This window comes from Nothoprocta perdicaria, unplaced genomic scaffold, assembly GCF_003342845.1.
Source record: "Nothoprocta perdicaria isolate Ctin4 unplaced genomic scaffold, notPer1 scaffold_399, whole genome shotgun sequence".
In the NCBI taxonomy this organism is placed as follows: domain Eukaryota; kingdom Metazoa; phylum Chordata; class Aves; order Tinamiformes; family Tinamidae; genus Nothoprocta; species Nothoprocta perdicaria.
Window position 1 is genome coordinate 193078 of NW_020455642.1, and position 17492 is coordinate 210569.

The 17492-nt window shown below is 55.6% G+C and overlaps 1 protein-coding gene and 1 long non-coding RNA gene across 4 annotated transcripts; both read left to right on the forward strand.

Annotated features, from left to right (window-relative positions):
* Positions 1-1684: 1684 nt before the first annotated feature.
* PKM (pyruvate kinase M1/2) lies at positions 1685-16883 on the forward strand. 3 transcript variants are annotated; one of them, XM_026045107.1, is made up of 11 exons: positions 1685-1791; positions 2000-2169; positions 2550-2641; positions 5166-5297; positions 5494-5680; positions 6489-6759; positions 7413-7563; positions 8396-8548; positions 12143-12309; positions 15201-15382; positions 15914-16883. In XM_026045107.1, the coding sequence occupies exons 1-11, from the start codon at positions 1751-1753 to the stop codon at positions 16018-16020; spliced, it is 1653 nt and encodes a 550-aa protein (XP_025900892.1). In that variant the 5' UTR covers positions 1685-1750; the 3' UTR covers positions 16021-16883. The 3 variants fall into 3 exon arrangements, with proteins under 3 accessions (XP_025900892.1, XP_025900893.1, XP_025900894.1); XM_026045108.1 differs by lacking the exon at positions 12143-12309 and adding an exon at positions 12844-13010; XM_026045109.1 differs by having other exon boundaries at positions 5494-5662; positions 6708-6759.
* On the forward strand, positions 13017-15129 carry LOC112952287. Its single transcript, XR_003250354.1, has 2 exons — positions 13017-14123; positions 14204-15129. It is a non-coding gene; the product is annotated as an uncharacterized LOC112952287 (long non-coding RNA).
* Positions 16884-17492: the final 609 nt, after the last annotated feature.

The window sequence follows — 17492 nt, forward strand, 5'->3', positions numbered from 1 at the left end:
GGAGATTCTGACTTGAAACGAAACCGAGCTTTAYCTCCCTTCCGGTGTGGCTTTTACGGGCTTTTTGGGTGGGTGAGGCGTTTCCATGAAGTAGAAGCTGCCCCTGAAGAAAAGGGGAAGACTCCTCTGTGTGCATGTATACGTATTTGTCTGTATATATCTACATGCGTTTTAAAGCTTGCAAGTAGCAGCTTTCATCTTAAGATGCTGCTGTTCCCATTTCTTCCACAGCCTATTTCCAGGCAGGAGACGGACCCGCTCGTTGCTCTTTGAACTCAGACCATTTCCCAGCAGACGAGCTTTTTTATGCTCCTCTGAGAGCGCGGTGCTGTTACGCCGGTGTTGGAGGACCAAAGAGCACATGTTAGAGAGGGAAAACACCGTGTTTGGGGCTGCCTGGCAGCCGTTCCTGTAATAAGGCAGCTCGGTCGGGCTTTTCATGTGGCCAGGCTTTCTTGTAGGGGCCGCAGTGAATCAGCAGCTTCTGGCAGGCCTGAGGTGAAGGACACTTGCCAGGACAAATTACGGTTTTCGGCGGCCCGCCTGCTCGCTCGGGGAGGCTGCAGTGAGTCAGGGCTGCTGCGAGCCGAGCCGCACGTAGGAGCGGGGAGGAGCACCGGCCACGTGCTCCCGGCCCCGGGGATCTGCGCCGCGTCGGGATCCGCTGCTCCGGGAGAATCAGCCTGCCCTGGTCGCCCTGTGAATGTTTGAAAGCAGAATTAGGGACCCGCCTGGCTTAAACCGCTGGGCACCGAAGGCTTTTGAAGGCAGGCGGCGCTGGCACCTGGCTGAGAGCGGCGGCAGCGCTTTGCAGGTTATGTAACTGGAATATAAAGCAGCTTGCTCGCGCCGCGCCACAAAGCGAAGGCAAAGCAGAGCCGTCTTTGGCAGAGCACAACTGCGGAAGGGAGCTGGGCAGGTAGCGGGGATCAGGCAGCTTCCAGCTGCCATTGCTAGGGACCTCAGGCACACAATTTAAAAGGCCCTGGAGCTGCAGTGCAGCTGCAAAATGAGCGTCCTTCCTTCCAAGCAGAGAGTTGAGTTTTAATCCGGCTCTCTCCTGCGAGTGGGGACCCTTCTGGGCGTGCTCAGGTCCTGCCAGGCAGGCAGCTCCAGTCAGCAGGATTTTGTCTTGCTGAATTCACCCCGAAAAGCGTGCTGAAAACCATAGGAAGCTCTATGGTTAAAGCTTGGAGAGGAGTTTCCTGCTCTGGCCTTGGAAATGTTGCTAGGACTACTTGATAACCAGAACGTGGGGGCAGAGGTGCTGGGGAGGACATGCAGTTTCCTGTGGTATCAAAGCAACAAAACACTGAATATCCAGTCTTAAACTTCACCATGGCTTTCTGCTGCTCGAGGTTAGGGCTCTTTTCCCATCCCCGCCTTCCTCCCACTGTCTTTTCTTTGGAGAAGGACCTTGAGGATATTAGGAAAATCTTCTGCCTTGTACATGGTCTGCCAAGGTGTTGCACTTAATAACTCAAGTCTGCTTATCTGTCCAGGCTTAGAGGGTGGTTTTAGGCTTAGGTGGACTTGCTTGTGATGAGGTGCCTGTGGGCAGAGGGTGCCTGCGTGCAGCGCATCCGCAGTCATGCTAGCAGCACGCTGCCACGGGCCGCAGCTGCGAGGGGAGCCCAGCCCCGTGGCCTAGACAAGTGGTGTGGGGGCTTGGAGAGAAGGGGCAGCATCTCTGCTTGTGCACTGAAGTGCTTGAATTTTGTTGTCCTGTAATTCTAAGGGAAGACTGGCAATGAAGAGAACCTATGAAGGGAACATCTCCAGGGAAAACAGGTAAGCTTTGGGTGGCATTTATGGGGGATGACTTTAAAATAGGAACGGGTCTGCCTGTGTCTAGGAGATTGAAGTAGGCACATAAGGTAGTTTACCAGTGGCAGGCTTCTTGTTGCTTCCATTATTCATCATGTGGTACGTTGACATCTCTGCTAGGTGAACGTGTAGCTGTGATTCCTAAACTTTTCAACGCTTTCTTCTCTTTCAGAAACAGGATTCCAGCAACGATGTCGAAGCACCACGATGCAGGGACCGCTTTCATCCAGACCCAGCAGCTGCACGCTGCCATGGCCGACACCTTCCTGGAGCACATGTGTCGCTTGGACATTGACTCTGAGCCGACCATTGCGCGAAACACCGGCATCATCTGCACCATTGGTAGGTGGCTTCACATGAGGGAAGGCTGCACACAAAGCCCTGTGTTGGTGAAACTTCTTAGGGAAACTGTGGGAAGGCTTCAGCTTTTTTATGTCTTGCCAAGGCTGGATTTGTGTTGAAACAATATGAGTTTCCCATGTCTGGCTAACCCGTGTTATTGCTGGGAGCAAATCCAGTCGCTGGGGAGTCTCTCTGGTTGGTTTTAACAGCCAACCTGAAGGCAAGTTGGAACAGCCTTAACTGCCATAAAGATGAGCTGGTTCAGCACTAAGCAAGCCCATATCTATTATTCCTTATTCATCCACATGAAATAATCTGCTCCCATGGTTATCTCATAATTATTACAAAGTTAATATTCAGACTGTTTTTGTTCCTTGCAGGGCCAGCCTCCCGCACRGTGGAGAAGCTGAAGGAAATGATTAAATCTGGAATGAATGTTGCCCGCCTCAACTTCTCCCACGGCACCCACGAGGTAAGGGTGGAGCCGGAGCCGCTGCTGCCCCGGCCGGGCCTTGCCCGCCAGCTGCCCTGTAATCTTGTGAAAGGAGATAGCGGGTGAAATCCAGCTTACTCAGGCCAGCCTCGGGGCGGGAAGGCAGCGCTTAGCCCTGCTTGGGGAAGGGAGAACACGCTGGTTGTAAGCGCTGAGCCTGCACCACTGTGCACAGCACTTGGGGTGCTCCCCAAGCCGCTGTGAAAGCGGTTCAGGTTGGTTCCTCGTGGACTCGCATGCCTTTGTCCGCCTCTGCCTGCGAGCCAGGTAACTGATGTTCTCTATTCTAGCTATTTGCCATAAATTCCTTCAATTCTTCACTCTCTTGTCCTATTGCAAGCTGAGCTGCCCTTATAGTGCACAGGGGAAGGTAAAAACTGTGGTCCTTGTTTTGCTGTGCATCTTTGCAGAAATATCTGTCCTGTCTTGCCTGTTTCACTGCTGGCCTGTTTTCCTGCCAGCAGTAAAACTGATCAGTCAGTAAGCATAGCTCAAAAAAAAAGGCTGTTAAGAATTTTAAATAATTCATGTCCTGGGTCTGCTTGGCTACCTGGCTGCCTGCCTTATGTTCCCAGCAGTCATGAGGACAGCACCACCATACTAGGGAGTTGGTGCATCCAGCCTAGAAGAGGAAGGTCAGAAGAAATCAACCCTGTGGCCGAGAAGCCCGTGCTGATATAAATAGCTGAGATCCTCACTGATACCGGAGAAGCCGCGGATCCCGTTCCGCGTTGCCTGGAATGCCACCCTGGATGTCCTGCAGCTTTCAAAATGTCAGGCCGTAGCCTAGTAACAGCTGTAGGTGGCTTTGCTAATTAAGCAGCGAGAGCCTTGAGGTGTGTCACAGCTTGGCCTTTCACCCTTGATGATCTTTAAAGGGCACAGGCTACTGAAGGAATCGAAAAGGTCTGGCACTTTGCTGACGGCAAGCGTCAAACCCTGCCTATATTAATGCTAACCTCTGGGGTCATGTCAGTGCATAGGCTGCAGTTCCCCTAAAAGCGTGGAAAGGGCAGCGTGAATTAACTGCCTCTGGGAAACAGTAGCCAAAGGCCATATCCTGGCTCGGCTGCTGGGCTGGCTGCCTCAGCAGGCAACTGGTGGCCAGTGTGAAGGTGGGAGCTCGGGGTATTGCCCAGCTCAGTTGCTCTTGTGCTTGGACTACTTGTTAGCTGGGAGCAGGGCACAGGGAACAGGACCTTTTGGTTGGGGTGAAGTGCAATGTAGTAGCGTCTTTCAGAGGGATGAGGTTAGGTTACAACAGAGTCCAGTCTTGCTGTAATCTCCTGTTTGAGTGTCCCTGCAGCAGGTCTCACTTCCCTTCTGGTTTCCCTGCAACACTCCTCTTGCCTGCGAGGCCTCTGCAGATGTGCAGCTGTCTGCTGCTGTCCCTCGTTCTGGTGTCCCACCTAGCATCCTCAGTAGGCCATGAGTCAGCAACTTAAATTAGTGTTCAAAGATCTGCCAACAGGCTTTTTCTTCCTGTGAAGGAGTTCCCTTTAGGTCCCTCAGTGCCTGCATTCCAGGCCTGCATGCGTAACTTAACAGGAAACAWACTCCGCAGGAGCCACCCGCTTATCTGTGTCACGCTCAAACAAACGCCAGGTACCTGGGCCCAGATAAGGTTAATGGCCCTGCTCACTCTTGCTTCCTGTGCTCTTTAGGCTGAGGTCTGGGGAACAGTTGAGGCCTTGGCAGTCCCAGCCTGTGTAGCTGATGAGAAAATGAGATTAGTTCTGCTCTAAAATGGTAGTCCTGGAGTGTCTCCGGCCTGAGCATTCACACGTGCTTAAGTACAGCTTGTTCTGGCTGCTCCTTTTGGGTGTTGATTTTTATTGTTCCGGAGATACTGAAGGTGGCATGTGAGTCTAACAGGGGAATGAGGTCTCCAGGTGAGACTGCTCCAGCATTATCAGTCTGATAGAGTGAGGAAAGGGCACTTCTTATCTTCAACTGTCTGTAACCTTAACTGAAAGTTAGGCAATCCTTTATCTCTAATGTTGTTTAAACAAATAAAGTAAATGGATCTCTCGATCATCTGGAGCTTATTTGAGGTCATTGAGATGGGAGTTTCCCACAGAATGGTCTGTCCTGGACCTGGTAGTATTAGCAAAACGATCTTGCTCACGTGAAAGGGGTTCTGCAGCTTCGTGCTCCGTGCTGGAGTCCTGAACTTCCTGCTGCGATGGTATTTACCTTTCATTTCTAGAGCTGAAACAAAAATGGATAGCGTTGTCTTAGTAAATCCTTTATCTCTGGGAGAGATTTAAACCAAATCGCTTCAATAAAGCAAACTTGCCTGTCTGCTCGCTAATGGAGTGCAGAGCCTGGTTGTGCCCAGCCTTGGGACTGGTGGGAGATGCCAGCAGTGCAGAGAATGGGTCTGGAACTGAGCAGAATCTGAGAGCAGAGCTGTGAGCTTGGGTGGTGTTTGAGTCCTTTCTCTGCATGGTGCAGGAGAAACAGGCTGAAAGTTTCCATATCTCGTATCTTTTCTTGCCAGTATCATGAGGGCACAATCAAGAACGTGCGAGAAGCTACAGAGAGCTTTGCCTCTGACCCAATCACCTACAGACCTGTGGCTATTGCACTGGATACAAAGGGACCTGAAATCCGAACTGGACTCATCAAGGGAGTAAGTTGCTGCTTTTTCTTCCTTCCTTTTTTCATTAAGTCAGACTAAATACTGTGTTTGTGTCTGTGGCCTGTTTCCCAAGCAAGAAGTGTCTGCAGGGAACTAGATAAGTGTCTGTTGTCCCTCTGTGTTGGAGTAGCTGCTGCAGCAGATGCTTCTCTGCTAGTCTTGCTGAAACGTGTGTTTTGACACGCAGAGTGGCACAGCAGAAGTGGAGCTCAAGAAGGGCGAGACTCTCAAAGTGACCCTGGATGATGCCTACATGGAGAAGTGCGATGAGCACGTGCTGTGGCTGGACTACAAGAACCTCATCAAAGTTGTGGATGTCGGCAGCAAAATCTACGTGGATGATGGTCTGATTTCCCTGCTGGTTAAGGAGAAAGGTGTGTATAGCAACCACCCGTTTCACCCATCCTTCTAGCTCTTGTCCTGGATGGTTTTTATTAGGCTCAGAGTCCTATACACCAGAAAGACGTACTGTGCTTCTAGGTTTAATGCTGCAATTAGTTGTCCATTTGAAATGCAGTAAGACTTTTCCTACTTCAATTGAAGGAAGATTTCCATGATGAAGTTGAGCAGGGTTTTGCTGGCTGCCATCTAAACCCCTTTGTCAAAGATGCCCTTGTGGTAGGAGTATACCTGTGCTGGTGACTTAAGTCTGCTCAGCCAAGCTAATTTTTAGTTTTCATGCAGAATTTAATTGATTAAACAAGGAGTCTTGTAGTTGGACACAGATCTAGTTTTAACTAGGTGCAGGGACAAGATTATTTCCACTATGTTCCCTCTGAGCTGTGCATAAAGTGCTCTGGTCTGAAGCTGTTACCTTGAACTAGACAGTAGGCAGTGCAGGGAGATGGCGAGAGGCTTTTGGGTGCTCGCAGTGCTCCCATGTGCAGGAATGCAGCCAGCCTGCCTTCACACAGGGAATCCCAGCCTCCTGCTCGCAGAAAATGGATGCTTCTCTTCAAGAATGGCATAGCAGGGGAGGTAGAATGGTCTCTCGGGCTCCCACAATTAGCTGCAAGCTCGTGCATTGCATAAGTGCTGTGAAGAGAGCAGTATCGTGCCCTTATCACACACAGTGGCCGATAGCACTGGCTGTTCTCAGGCAGCTCTGGTGGGAAGGCCGTGGAGGCCGCGTGGGAGCCGGCAGTGCCCGTAACGCTGACCGTGGGAACCCCTCTGTTCCAGGCAAGGACCATGTCATCACGGAGGTCGAGAACGGCGGCATGCTTGGCAGCAAGAAGGGAGTGAACCTGCCCGGCGCTGCCGTGGACCTGCCCGCTGTCTCCGAAAAGGACATTCAGGACCTAAAGTTTGGCGTGGAGCAGAACGTAGATATGGTGTTTGCTTCCTTCATCCGCAAGGCTGCTGATGTCCATGCTGTCAGGAAGGTGCTCGGGGAAAAGGGAAAGCATATCAAGATCATCAGCAAGATTGAGAACCACGAGGGTGTGCGCAGGTGAGCTTCACATGGGTGCTATTGCAGCCCTCCGTCTCCACATGGGAAGCCGTGTGGAGCACAGACCTCTGTGCTGCTCTGCAGGCTCTTCTGGTCACTGATTTTTTCATCAGAACCAGTAAACTCGTAGCATGGTGCCAATGCAGCTAATTTCAAGGACCATGGGGTTGATGGAGCTGCACTGTGAGCAGTGGTTTGTGCAAGGACCACAGCCACCTGTGCCATCAGTGTAGCAGCCTCAACCCACAGCAGAAAAACCTGCTGTTCCACCTTCAGCCACGTTTTTCTTGATGACATCAAGGCTGTGGGTTAATGCATGGAAATCATCAAGTCTGACAAATTGTCAGCCTAAAATGTCTCAGATCAGCCATGCACTTGTTCTGTGCGTGAGTGTCTGGATTCTTTTTTTGTAGCGTTGGAAACGCTGTTAGGATTTTTTTCTCCCCTTCTACCATAGGGTTACAGAACTCTTCTGTCTGGTACCATAATAGCACATGAGAAGCCAGTAGCACATGGGAAGCTGATGCTATAACTACGTGCAGCGCTCTAGAGCGGTGAATCGTTTGGAAGCAGTGGCCCAGAATAGGTGATCGGGCCTCAGTGGGTTTCCCTGCAGAGCGCCCGGGATAACAAGCACTTTCTCTTGCTGTCAGGTTTGATGAGATCATGGAGGCCAGCGATGGCATCATGGTGGCTCGTGGTGACCTGGGCATTGAAATCCCTGCTGAAAAAGTCTTCCTTGCCCAGAAGATGATGATTGGGCGCTGCAACAGGGCTGGCAAACCCATCATTTGTGCCACTCAGGTATGGAAATGCAGTGCTGGGGTGTAAGTGTCAGGGCAAGCTTGTGGGGTCTGGCGGTGTGTGGATCTGTCGCTGCACAGGTATGGGCTGAGGGCAGGTCCTTGATGGCTTTCAAAGCAGGGTGAGATACAAAGAGCAAAGGCAGTAGCTGGGTAGCTTGTATTGAGACGCTTGAGCTCCAAAGGAGTTTGAGGATACTTTCCTCAGGTAGGTCGTGGGGCCTCCTGGGTGGCTGCTGAGGGTTTAATCCCTCACTTCCAGGCACGATGCCTGTTCCTAACAGGATAAGGAAGAGTGGCTCTAGGCAATAATCAGTTGAGGTTTTGTATTTATAGCAGCACCTGCTCCTTCTTCCTGAGACTCTGTGTAGGGAGGGATTAAGTCAAGCATCTTAGGAAGGGGTGAGAGCTCTCCAGGCCACGGTGAGTGGCAATTTGCAGAAGTCAAAGAGGTGGCTGGTTTGTGGAGCCTCCTCCTTCTTCTGGGGAAAGGGCAGAAAGAGGTAAGCTCCAAAAAGGCATGCTGCTTTCTGTCTTCTCCAGTGCCTTGGGCTCGTACTTGTTTTCTTAGCAGTACTGAGCTTATTGGTATGTACGTATTGTATGAAGGACTGGAAAACCTGCTTTGGATGAGAATGAGCTAGGCTCGTACTGGCCTTGCTTGTTAACCTGTTTTTTAGCTATTGAAATACTGTATTCCTGGCATCACTTGGGAGCGTGTGGTTCAATTTGAGCAGTAGCAGGATTTCCGTACAAGAACTTGCAGCAGTACTTGAAAAAGTAGCTGGTTCCTTCTAAGGGGTCTTGATTTCTTTGGGCTCGTCCTTCCCCAGATGCTGGAGAGCATGATCAAGAAGCCGCGGCCAACCCGCGCCGAGGGCAGCGACGTGGCGAACGCCGTCCTGGACGGAGCCGACTGCATCATGCTGTCCGGGGAGACCGCCAAGGGCGACTACCCGCTGGAGGCCGTGCGCATGCAGCACGCTGTGAGTAGCGCCCGCGCCCGGCGCCGCCCCGGCCCCATGGGTGCCTGTGGCCGTAGGCCTGTTCCCAGCAGCTGGGCAGGCACTTGAAGATCAGCACGTTTCTGGTGCTGTGTGATGCCACCCAGCAGTCTCCTGCTGTGGGCTTGCCTTCACCTGGCATGGTCACGAGGCCCCGAAACCTCCGTTGTGTGCTGCCTACAAGGCAGAGCTGCYGCCTGCTTTGCAGTGCTGGGAGACCTAAAACTTCACATTTCTCATACTCTTTGTTTTTTAATACCAGGTTGACGCATTTTTTTTTGCAGTTACCTTGGTATGAGTTTCTTTAAATGTGCCATTCCTTTTGGCTTATTCAGTGTCTTAAACTTTTCCAAGGTCAAGGAGCTGCTTCAGCTTAACCAGTTCCTTGACCTTGGAGGAGTTTAAGCAGTTTATCTCCAGATAATGGAATGTATAAATTGACTCCTGTGTATGGGGGTTGCGGGGAGGCTCACAAGTGTGATTAGTGGGACTGTTGCATTTGATGCTGTTGCATGATTACTGACAGCACCTTGTTTTTACATGTCTAAACTGCCAGAAGCCTCTGCTCTGCTTCAAGTTCASCCAGCTCGTGTTTTGATTCATAAAAAGCCTGACACCAAGTATCTAGAAGTGTTAGTTCTCCCCAGTTATCCCTGCTGTGATCACAGCAGCGATAACGCACAAGTTTCATTAGCAGTTTGGGTTATATAGATCAATACATTTGGTTTGTGTGTGCTTGCAGTGCATTATATGAACATCTTCCTCTTTTTGACCAGTTTGGAAGGGTTTTTTTGCACATGAGAGAAAAATAGGACATTGGTCAGTGACTGGGCATGAGATGCTGTTTTTCAGGCTGACTACTAGCTGTGCCTAAAAGATTCTTCCCTGATACTTTGCCTAAATCACAAGGGTTGACTTTCTAGCAGTATTGGGAAACTTGCTACTGCAAACCTTACACCTGGCTTTCCGTTTTGACATCAATGCTTAGACTCAGGCAGGTCCTACCTTGTTGGAGAGGATCCCTGAAGATACTCGTGTTGGGTATAGAGGAGTATTTTGATTCTAAATTGGCAGGCAAATACAAGCAACAAATGAATCCTTAAAGGCGGGGGGGAAAACAACTCTCCAGAGCAGTTATCTCCAGGTTCCTCACTAAGGTGAGCTGCACAGCAGTGCTTAGTCCTGAGCTCAGACCACAGATATTTCAGGGATATCACACATGCTGCCTTCTTTCTGCACAACTGTCAATGAAACTGCTCTGCCTGCTTTCTTCTTTCACCCTGGACAAATACGTAGGGTTTTTAGCCTCTGTGCAGAGGCCAAATATAAATTTGTTCGGTATTTTTAGTATAACTTGGCACGGGCAGCAGAATGGGAGCTGTCCTATAGCAGCAAGAGCACATCCCCCTCTAGCCAGACTCACTTTATCTTTCATCTGAGCTGATTCACTTGAGCTCAGTAGAGATGAGCCTTGCTAAATAGGTGTCCTGAATAACTACCCACTGAAAAATGTGGCTAGAGCAGATGGCCGTTGGGGGCTCAAGTGTGACGTGGACGGTATTGCCATCCCTGAAATAACTGAGGAATATTTCAGTCTGCAGCAGCCAAGCAGGGATAGTGGGGGAGAGAGCTGCTCTATGCGTTGCCTTGTACCAGTGCCATATATGTATTATATGGCTTATATGTATTTACTGGAGTGCTCCAGCAGCAGGACTGCGTGAGCCTTCTCCATGGAGAGATGCAGGGAGCATTTCTGGGCAGGACTGAGACCATCCGAGTGACTTAACCCCTCCATGAGCGGAGGTCCCTGGCCGGCTCAGCTGCCYGGGTCCCTGCAGTGGCTGCACTTGGCAAACACTTTCTGTGCAGCTGATTAAAAATGAGCTTCACCTCCAGCCAGGGGCACCTGTGTAACAAGGGGCTTGTCCCTAGTAGGTTTGGTAGCAAGTTTCCAAATACTGGGTAGGCTCTTTCCTCTGTGCAGGAGTGGTTGCCTTCAAATGCCACAAAATCCACACTCAGGCCATGCTTTAAAAACAAGCAAACAAAAAACTGCCCTGGACACACTAAGACAGGACAAGGTTCTGCTCCATTCTCCTTTCTCCCACATCTGCTCTGGTATTTCTGCGCAATGCCACCCCCTGGAAACCCTCTGACCATCTCCCTGTCAATGAAACTCTCTRCAAGCTGGATCTGGGCGTTGCTGTGCCCTTCTGTAGCCCCTGTCACGGTGGGTGCTGGTGTCCTGACTCACCCATGTGCTGTGGGGTCTCTCTGAACTTAGACCTGAGCTGCACGTGAGACAGAGCTGGCTGCAGCTTGCCCGGGAGCTGAGGAGATCCTGCCTGGCTGCCAGCCTGTGCTTGGTGCAAGCAGGTGGAGGTCAACACTTGCTCTTCCTTCCATTTTTTGATATAACAACGAGCKTAAAGCACGTTGTAGCAAACTGACCCTGCAGTGTTCCTGTGGGTGAAGACTGGGCCTGGGCTTGGCGTTAGACTCCTCTTCCTTTGCCACCTATGTCCTGTTCTATTTAGATACAAGACACTTAACTACTTTGGCTTAAGTTGATATCTTTGAAGAAGGGTAATTCCCAGCATTGCACGAAATAACTTATTAACACTGGCATGGCAAAGTTCTTACTTCGAAAGGGTCTAAACACAAAGCTTTCACTATACCGGCACTTCAGTCTCTGCTTAAAAACCAGCTTTCCTGCCCCACGTAACAGCTGCTCGCTTTCTTGAGTGACTGAACGAGATGGTTCTTGACAAGATGATCAGCCTTTGCATGCTCTCCTCATCTCTGCAAGCCTTCCCTGTGGGGCTGGGAATCACTCCCCCAGTTTGGATGAGCAGATCAGTGGACCCGCTCTCCAACGCGTGGTGGATGAAGGGAGCCCGTGGCTGTGCCCCTGGGCTGCCAGCTTTGGTGTGTGCAARCACGGAGGGCACCCACCCTGTAAGGAAGGCTTGCTGCTGTCTGACGCTCTCCTACTGAAAGGCAAGTGGCGCCTACCTGCGGGTGGAACTCCTTGGCTCTAGCTCAACGAAGCCCATTGAGGGCAGGAGGGAGCCCGGCCTGTGTTGCAGAGGAGCTGCTCTCGTGCTCCCCTCGAAGCACTGCTGCCAGTGCTGTGTGGCCTGGCGGCGTGGGAGAGAGGTGCACGAGGGGCTYGTGCCTCTGTGGGCAGTGCCCCGTGGGGAGCGGGAGGCAGGACCCGCAGCGGGTCCRTGGGGGCCGTGCGATTGTCCCAAGCGGCTGCAGGGAAGCGCAGCCCGACCCTAGGCTGGCCTGTGCCTTGGGTGCTCCCAAGGGTGCCTGACCCAGCAGGAGGGCTGCCCTGGGGAGCCTGGTGCCCACCAGCCCGTGGGCGGCACCRTGGCCCTGCTACCAGCGACATTCAGCACGTTCACAACCCAAGAGCCAAAGAGTTTCACGCYGCCTGATGTTTAATTTCCTTCTCGCATGCGTTACTATGACAATTAAGCAAATTAACGTGGTCTCATGTTACTCTGGTCTATCTTTCCTTCTTTTTCCTGCTGCTCCTTCCTTCTCCTTCCCTGACCCGGCCTGCAGATCGCCCGYGAGGCCGAGGCTGCCATGTATCATCGCCAGCTCTTCGAAGAAATTTTCCGCCTCACGGTTCACAACAGGGACCCTGCCGATGCCATGGCCGTAGGCGCAGTGGAGGCCTCTTTTAAGTGCTTAGCTGCAGCAATCATAGTTCTGACCGAGCATGGCAGGTAGGGCTCAGAGACAGGTAGAGACGTAGGCTCTGTAGGACGACCACAACTCCCGTTGCGAGCGGGATCGCTGCTCTGGAGGCCGCCGCTTGCTTTGTGCTGGTAGTTTCCCCAGACAGAGACACGCCGCAGCGCTCGGCGCGCTGCTGCAGCCTCAGCCTTGCATAAGCAGCTCGTTCACAGGCCTCATCTGCACAGCAGGGCAGGGCTCCAGGTAGGTAGGAGCAGAGCAGGAGCGCCTGGCAGTTGGGCACRGACATGACCTGAGCGAGGGCCACGCGGGGCGAGGTGGCTCAGGAGGTGCCACCGCTTCAGAAGAGGGACCTCTTGCGTCCAGAGCTTCCTTCGGGCGCTTGCCCTGCCGGGGCGATGCTGCCCGTGTCCGGCTACACGTTGTCGCCGTTTGCAGCGTGCTGAGCAGGACCGGGCGCTCTTCTGAACGCGGAGGGCAGCACCCGCCCGAGGGGCACCTGGCCCCGCGCCGTGCCCGGCACTGACGCCCGCTTGTCTCCCGCGCGCACGTTGCTCTTGTAGATCGCTCGCGAGGCCGAGGCCGCCATCTTCCACAGGCAGCTGTTTGAGGAGCTGCGCCGCCTGACCTCGCTGAACTGCGACCCCACCGAGGCCGCCGCGGTGGGCGCTGTGGAAGCGTCCTTCAAGTGCTGCAGCGGGGCCATTATTGTCCTTACCAAGTCCGGAAGGTAGGAGGTGGCTGCTTCCCACGCGCCCAGCGTGCGCATCGTCACAGGGTGGGGGTAGGAGACCAGCACACGTTTCTCCTGGCAAAACTAGAGCTGTAAGAGCCAAGCCCTGGTTTTGACTGCAGCTCGACCCCGCTGCAGCGCTGGTTGCTCAGAAGATGGGCAGACGTCTGGAGCATCTGCAGGTGCTTTGTGCCGTTGCCGAGTGCCCCCACCAGCGTGGTATCAGCACCAAGCTCTGCCTTCTCTTGCTGCTCAGAACAGCGTTTCTGTCAGCCCAGCTGCCTAGAAGAGCAAAAGGAAAAACAAGGGTTGCAGGTCAAYGTTTCTCGCTGTGAAGTTTAACAGTAAGAAGTTCAGAAGTTCAGCAGAATTTACTACTTTTTTTACAAGGCCTTTAAGCTGTCTTGATAGCAACCACATTACAGATCTGYCTAATGTGCCAGGTCCCTTGCTGGAGCTCCCCCGTATCAGCACTGCTTGCCCAAGGCCCAGGGGCAAAGAGGCTGAGCTTAACCTAGGGGTGTTGAGCTGGAGAAAGGAAAGCGCTGGGAGCTCTGCCTTGCRCCAGCTCCCTGGTGCCTGCAGGGCATCCGCGTCACCAGCGGCCTCGGCGTTGCTCTCCAGCGGTGCTGAAGACTCGGTGGATGGAGACTGTCCCAGCCACGGCGAGGAAACGGGAAAGGGCAACGCTTTGCTCGTCAGCTCTCCCACCTAGAGGGCCCGGAGCGCCCCCGCTGCAGCCAGCCTGACAGTCAGGCTTCTCAGCAACTGCTTTCCAGAAGGGAATCTGAGTTTCTTGGCGGGACCAAGGAAATAACGTTGCGGCAGAGATATGATGCTGGGCATGGTCTGCCTGAAGAACTGGTCTCTCTGTGTGGTTTTCATCTGAACACACAGCTTCCTCTTGCTCGAGACAGCCGCTTTCGGCAGAGATGGGGGAGGACTGTACGAGCACTGATGCTGGATGGCCCTGGGCTTCTAATGTTTCTTCATGAAAGGTTCCAGTCTTACCCTTGACCTTTTTTAAGAGATTTGAACTCTGATATTTGAATATTTTTAGCTGGGGATTCTGTTACAGCCTCTGAGTACCTGGGTCTGCTGGGAGGCAGCGTGGGGAGCCCTGGCTGAGAGCTGGCCCGTGCGAGCGGTGCCCCAGGCCGGCTGGCTGCTCCCTGCTTGAATCCAAGCAGGACGCGGCTTTGGCTGCGCTAGGCGCAAGCAAACCAGGCTGCAAACGCTGCTAAAGCCCTAGTGTGCTGCCCAGGAACGTGTCAGCAAGATGCTCCCGCAAATGTCACGGGTTTGCGGTCCTTAAATGTGACAGCGTTTTGCAGTTGTTTCCTAAAAGCAAACTGTGCCTGCGGAAGGAGCTGTGGTTCACCCGGTGTGTGCCGCTTGCTGCGCTAAGGCAGCGGGAGCGCTCCGTGCCCGGCGTCCCGCTATAAATCCCCGCCTCGGCTGCATTCGCTTGCTGTTCTGCCCAGGACCGAGCGTGGCCACTGCCGCAGGGAGCGGGGCTGGAGGCCGGGGCAGGAGCTGTGCCCGGGGCCGAGCAGCTCCGCAGAGGCACGGGCTGCTCTCCGTGCCCTCTCTCGGCTTCTGGAGCCTGAACGTGGCGGGACGTGATCCTCGACCCTGGGGAGCTGCCCCTCGTGCGGGATCGGSATGTTTAAATCTGGATTCTGCTGGGGCAGCCCTGCTTTTCCTCRCGCACTTTCCCTGCGGCGGCTGCTCCGAAGCCTCTTCCCGGCGAGCTCAGGGTRGCGCCGCTGGTGCAGGCCCTTTCCATCCCATGGAGCGGCTGCTCATTAACACGGAGCAAGCCCCTGGCCCGGAGCAAGGCAGGCTGCTGGCGGAGCCTGCTGCGAACAGCACCTAGACCCCCTAACGAAGCAGCAGACCCCCAAAAGCTGCAGGTTGCCCTCCCCAACCCCAGGGCAGGGCCGTTGCCCCTGCCAGCTTGGAGGAGGGACCATGGGTGCTCCTTCCTGCTGCTGCAGTCCGGGTTCCCTCTGGCTCTCCTGGTGGAGCTTCCCTCTTGCAGAACACTGCAGCYGCAGAGGGGCAGCCTTGGGAGGCCGAGAAGCCCTCTGGGATGAAAGGCTGGGAGCAGAGGTGGCCCTGGGGTTGGGTGCTGCCCCGTCGCACGGCGCCTTCACCTCACGTTGTGGCTTCTCTTGCTCCTAGGTCGGCCCACCTGGTGTCGCGGTACCGCCCGCGGGCGCCCATCATCGCGGTGACGCGCAGCGGGCAGACGGCGCGCCAGGCCCACCTCTACCGGGGCGTCTTCCCCGTGCTCTGCAAAGAGCCAGCCCATGACGCCTGGGCCGAGGACGTGGATCTCCGCGTGAACCTGGGCATGAACGTCGGTGAGTTGCCCTGTGCCGGCCTCGCCTGCCCGCAGAGGCTGCTTGGAGGAGTCTCGTGGGCCGCGGGAGCCCTGGGGGCCTCAGGCAGCGGGTTGGGGGCCGCTGCGGGACCTGTGGTCAAGGTGGTTCCTGTTGGGAGGGGACCTGGCTGCCTGTGCTCGSGTGGTATCGCCATCCCATGGGGCAGCCCTGGTGCACGGGCACGCTGCATCCCATTGGGAAGGAGGATGTGTCATCACGGCCTTTGGCTTCCACCAGAAGCCCTAGGGTGTGTTTTCATGTGACAGACCCTTGGCTCGTGTTGATCACCATCTTGAAGCGCAGGCCTAGGTAGGGTGACACCTCCCCTGGGGCGTCCCCAAGTCCAGGGCCGAGTCCCGGCACCCCAGAGAGCCGCCCCGTGATTGCCACGGGCCTCCTGCAGCGCGGCAGCAGCCGAGCTATGAGGAGCGGAGCGGAAAGGGAGGCCCGTGGGGCTCCCCATACTCGGCACCGCGGGACTGAGCCTGACGCCTCGCKCTCTCTCCGCAGGTAAAGCCCGTGGATTCTTCAAGAGCGGCGACTTGGTCGTGGTCCTCACTGGCTGGCGCCCTGGCTCTGGCTACACCAACACCATGCGCGTGGTGCCCGTCCCCTAAACGGCCCACGCGAGTAGCGACCTGTTCCTTCCCCCTTCTCCACGCCCTTCCCCTTGCATTAGACCAGCAATTGCTTGCTACGTTCTCCTTGTCTGTAGAGTGGATTTAGGTTGCTAAACGCCACCGAGAGCAGCAGCAGGGGGAAAAGACCTTAAATCACTAAAAATACTTGAAGTGTTTAGTTTTTTTAAGAAAACCCCTCTCCCTGTAGTTGAGTACTGCCCCGATGTATGTTGGAGCCAGCGCAGGAGGTTGCTGCACGTGCGTGGGACGCGTGTCCCCGTGGCCCCGTCCCTGTCCTSCGGGTGGGAGGGCGCCTTTCCTGGCCTGTCCGCGGGGCGATGTGGGGAGAAGGGGAGGAGACGGCTCCAGGGTGGGTGGTTCCCGTGTCACACTCCATGGTAGGTGCCCTGCAGCCCTAGGGGCGGCCCCGCTGCTGTCCCCGCGCTCGCCGCCCCGGGCTGGCGCTCTGCTCTCGCTCTCCACACTCCCGGCCCCACGGCGGGGGGCGGCYCCTCCACACCACCCTCGGGGTCCCCTGGGGCCCCAGCTTGAGGCTGGCTGCTCTTTGTGCCCCTCGGGCKCATGCAGAGGCTGTTACACTGGAGACGGAAACCTGCCCCGAGCCCAAACCTGGGCTAGGCCTGGGCCGCTGCGCTCAGGYTTGGCGGGGCAGGGGATGGCACAAGGACAGGGTGCCCCCGTGCCCGAACTCCCCATGCTCCCCGCACCCCGTCTGCGAGCCGGGCCCCCTCCCCGAGCGCCCTCTCCCTCGCTGTGCATCCGGACAAGCCGTTGGCTCCGACAGGCGCCTGGGGTTGTAGAGCACAACGTCTACGTCAATAAAGACAAGCTGAAGCACCCGCCCGCCTCCCGCGCTTCCTTGGCGCCGCCGCGCGGCTCCCGCTGCTGCCACCTCCCGAGCAGCAGCGCCGGGGCACCCCGGGACGGGGCTCCGGAGGCAGCGGSGCGGGTGGCCCCACGGTGCCCGGGATGGGGCTCCGGAGGYAGCGGGGYGGGTGGCCCCGCGGGGCCCCGGGGAGGATGCAGGGTGCTGGGCTGATGGCTCCGGCCCTGCTGGGCCTCTCCAAGCCCGACTGCTCCTGGGGGGAGCCCGGGCCCACCTCCAGACTGGGGCCCTGTGGCGGCGCAGGAGCCTGGCGCTGGAGCAGGTTCCCGGGTCCCTCCCGCGCCCCGGGCTCCGCCGGGACCCGCCGCGGGACAAGCCCGGAGCCCGCCCCGTCSCGTCGCAGCCGCGTCCCCTTTAAGGGGCGGGTCCCTCCCGACCAGGCCCCTCCCCCTTAGGGGGCGTGGCCGTGCACGCAAAGCACCRCCCCTTTCCCCGGGCGGGGCGTGCCGACGTGAGCCTGCGGCCAATAGYTGGCCGCGACTGTCGCGGGGCGTGGCGTGTGGCAGCCAACGGGCGGTGGCGGCGCGCGCGGGGCGTGGCGTGGCGCGGCCAATGCGCGGGC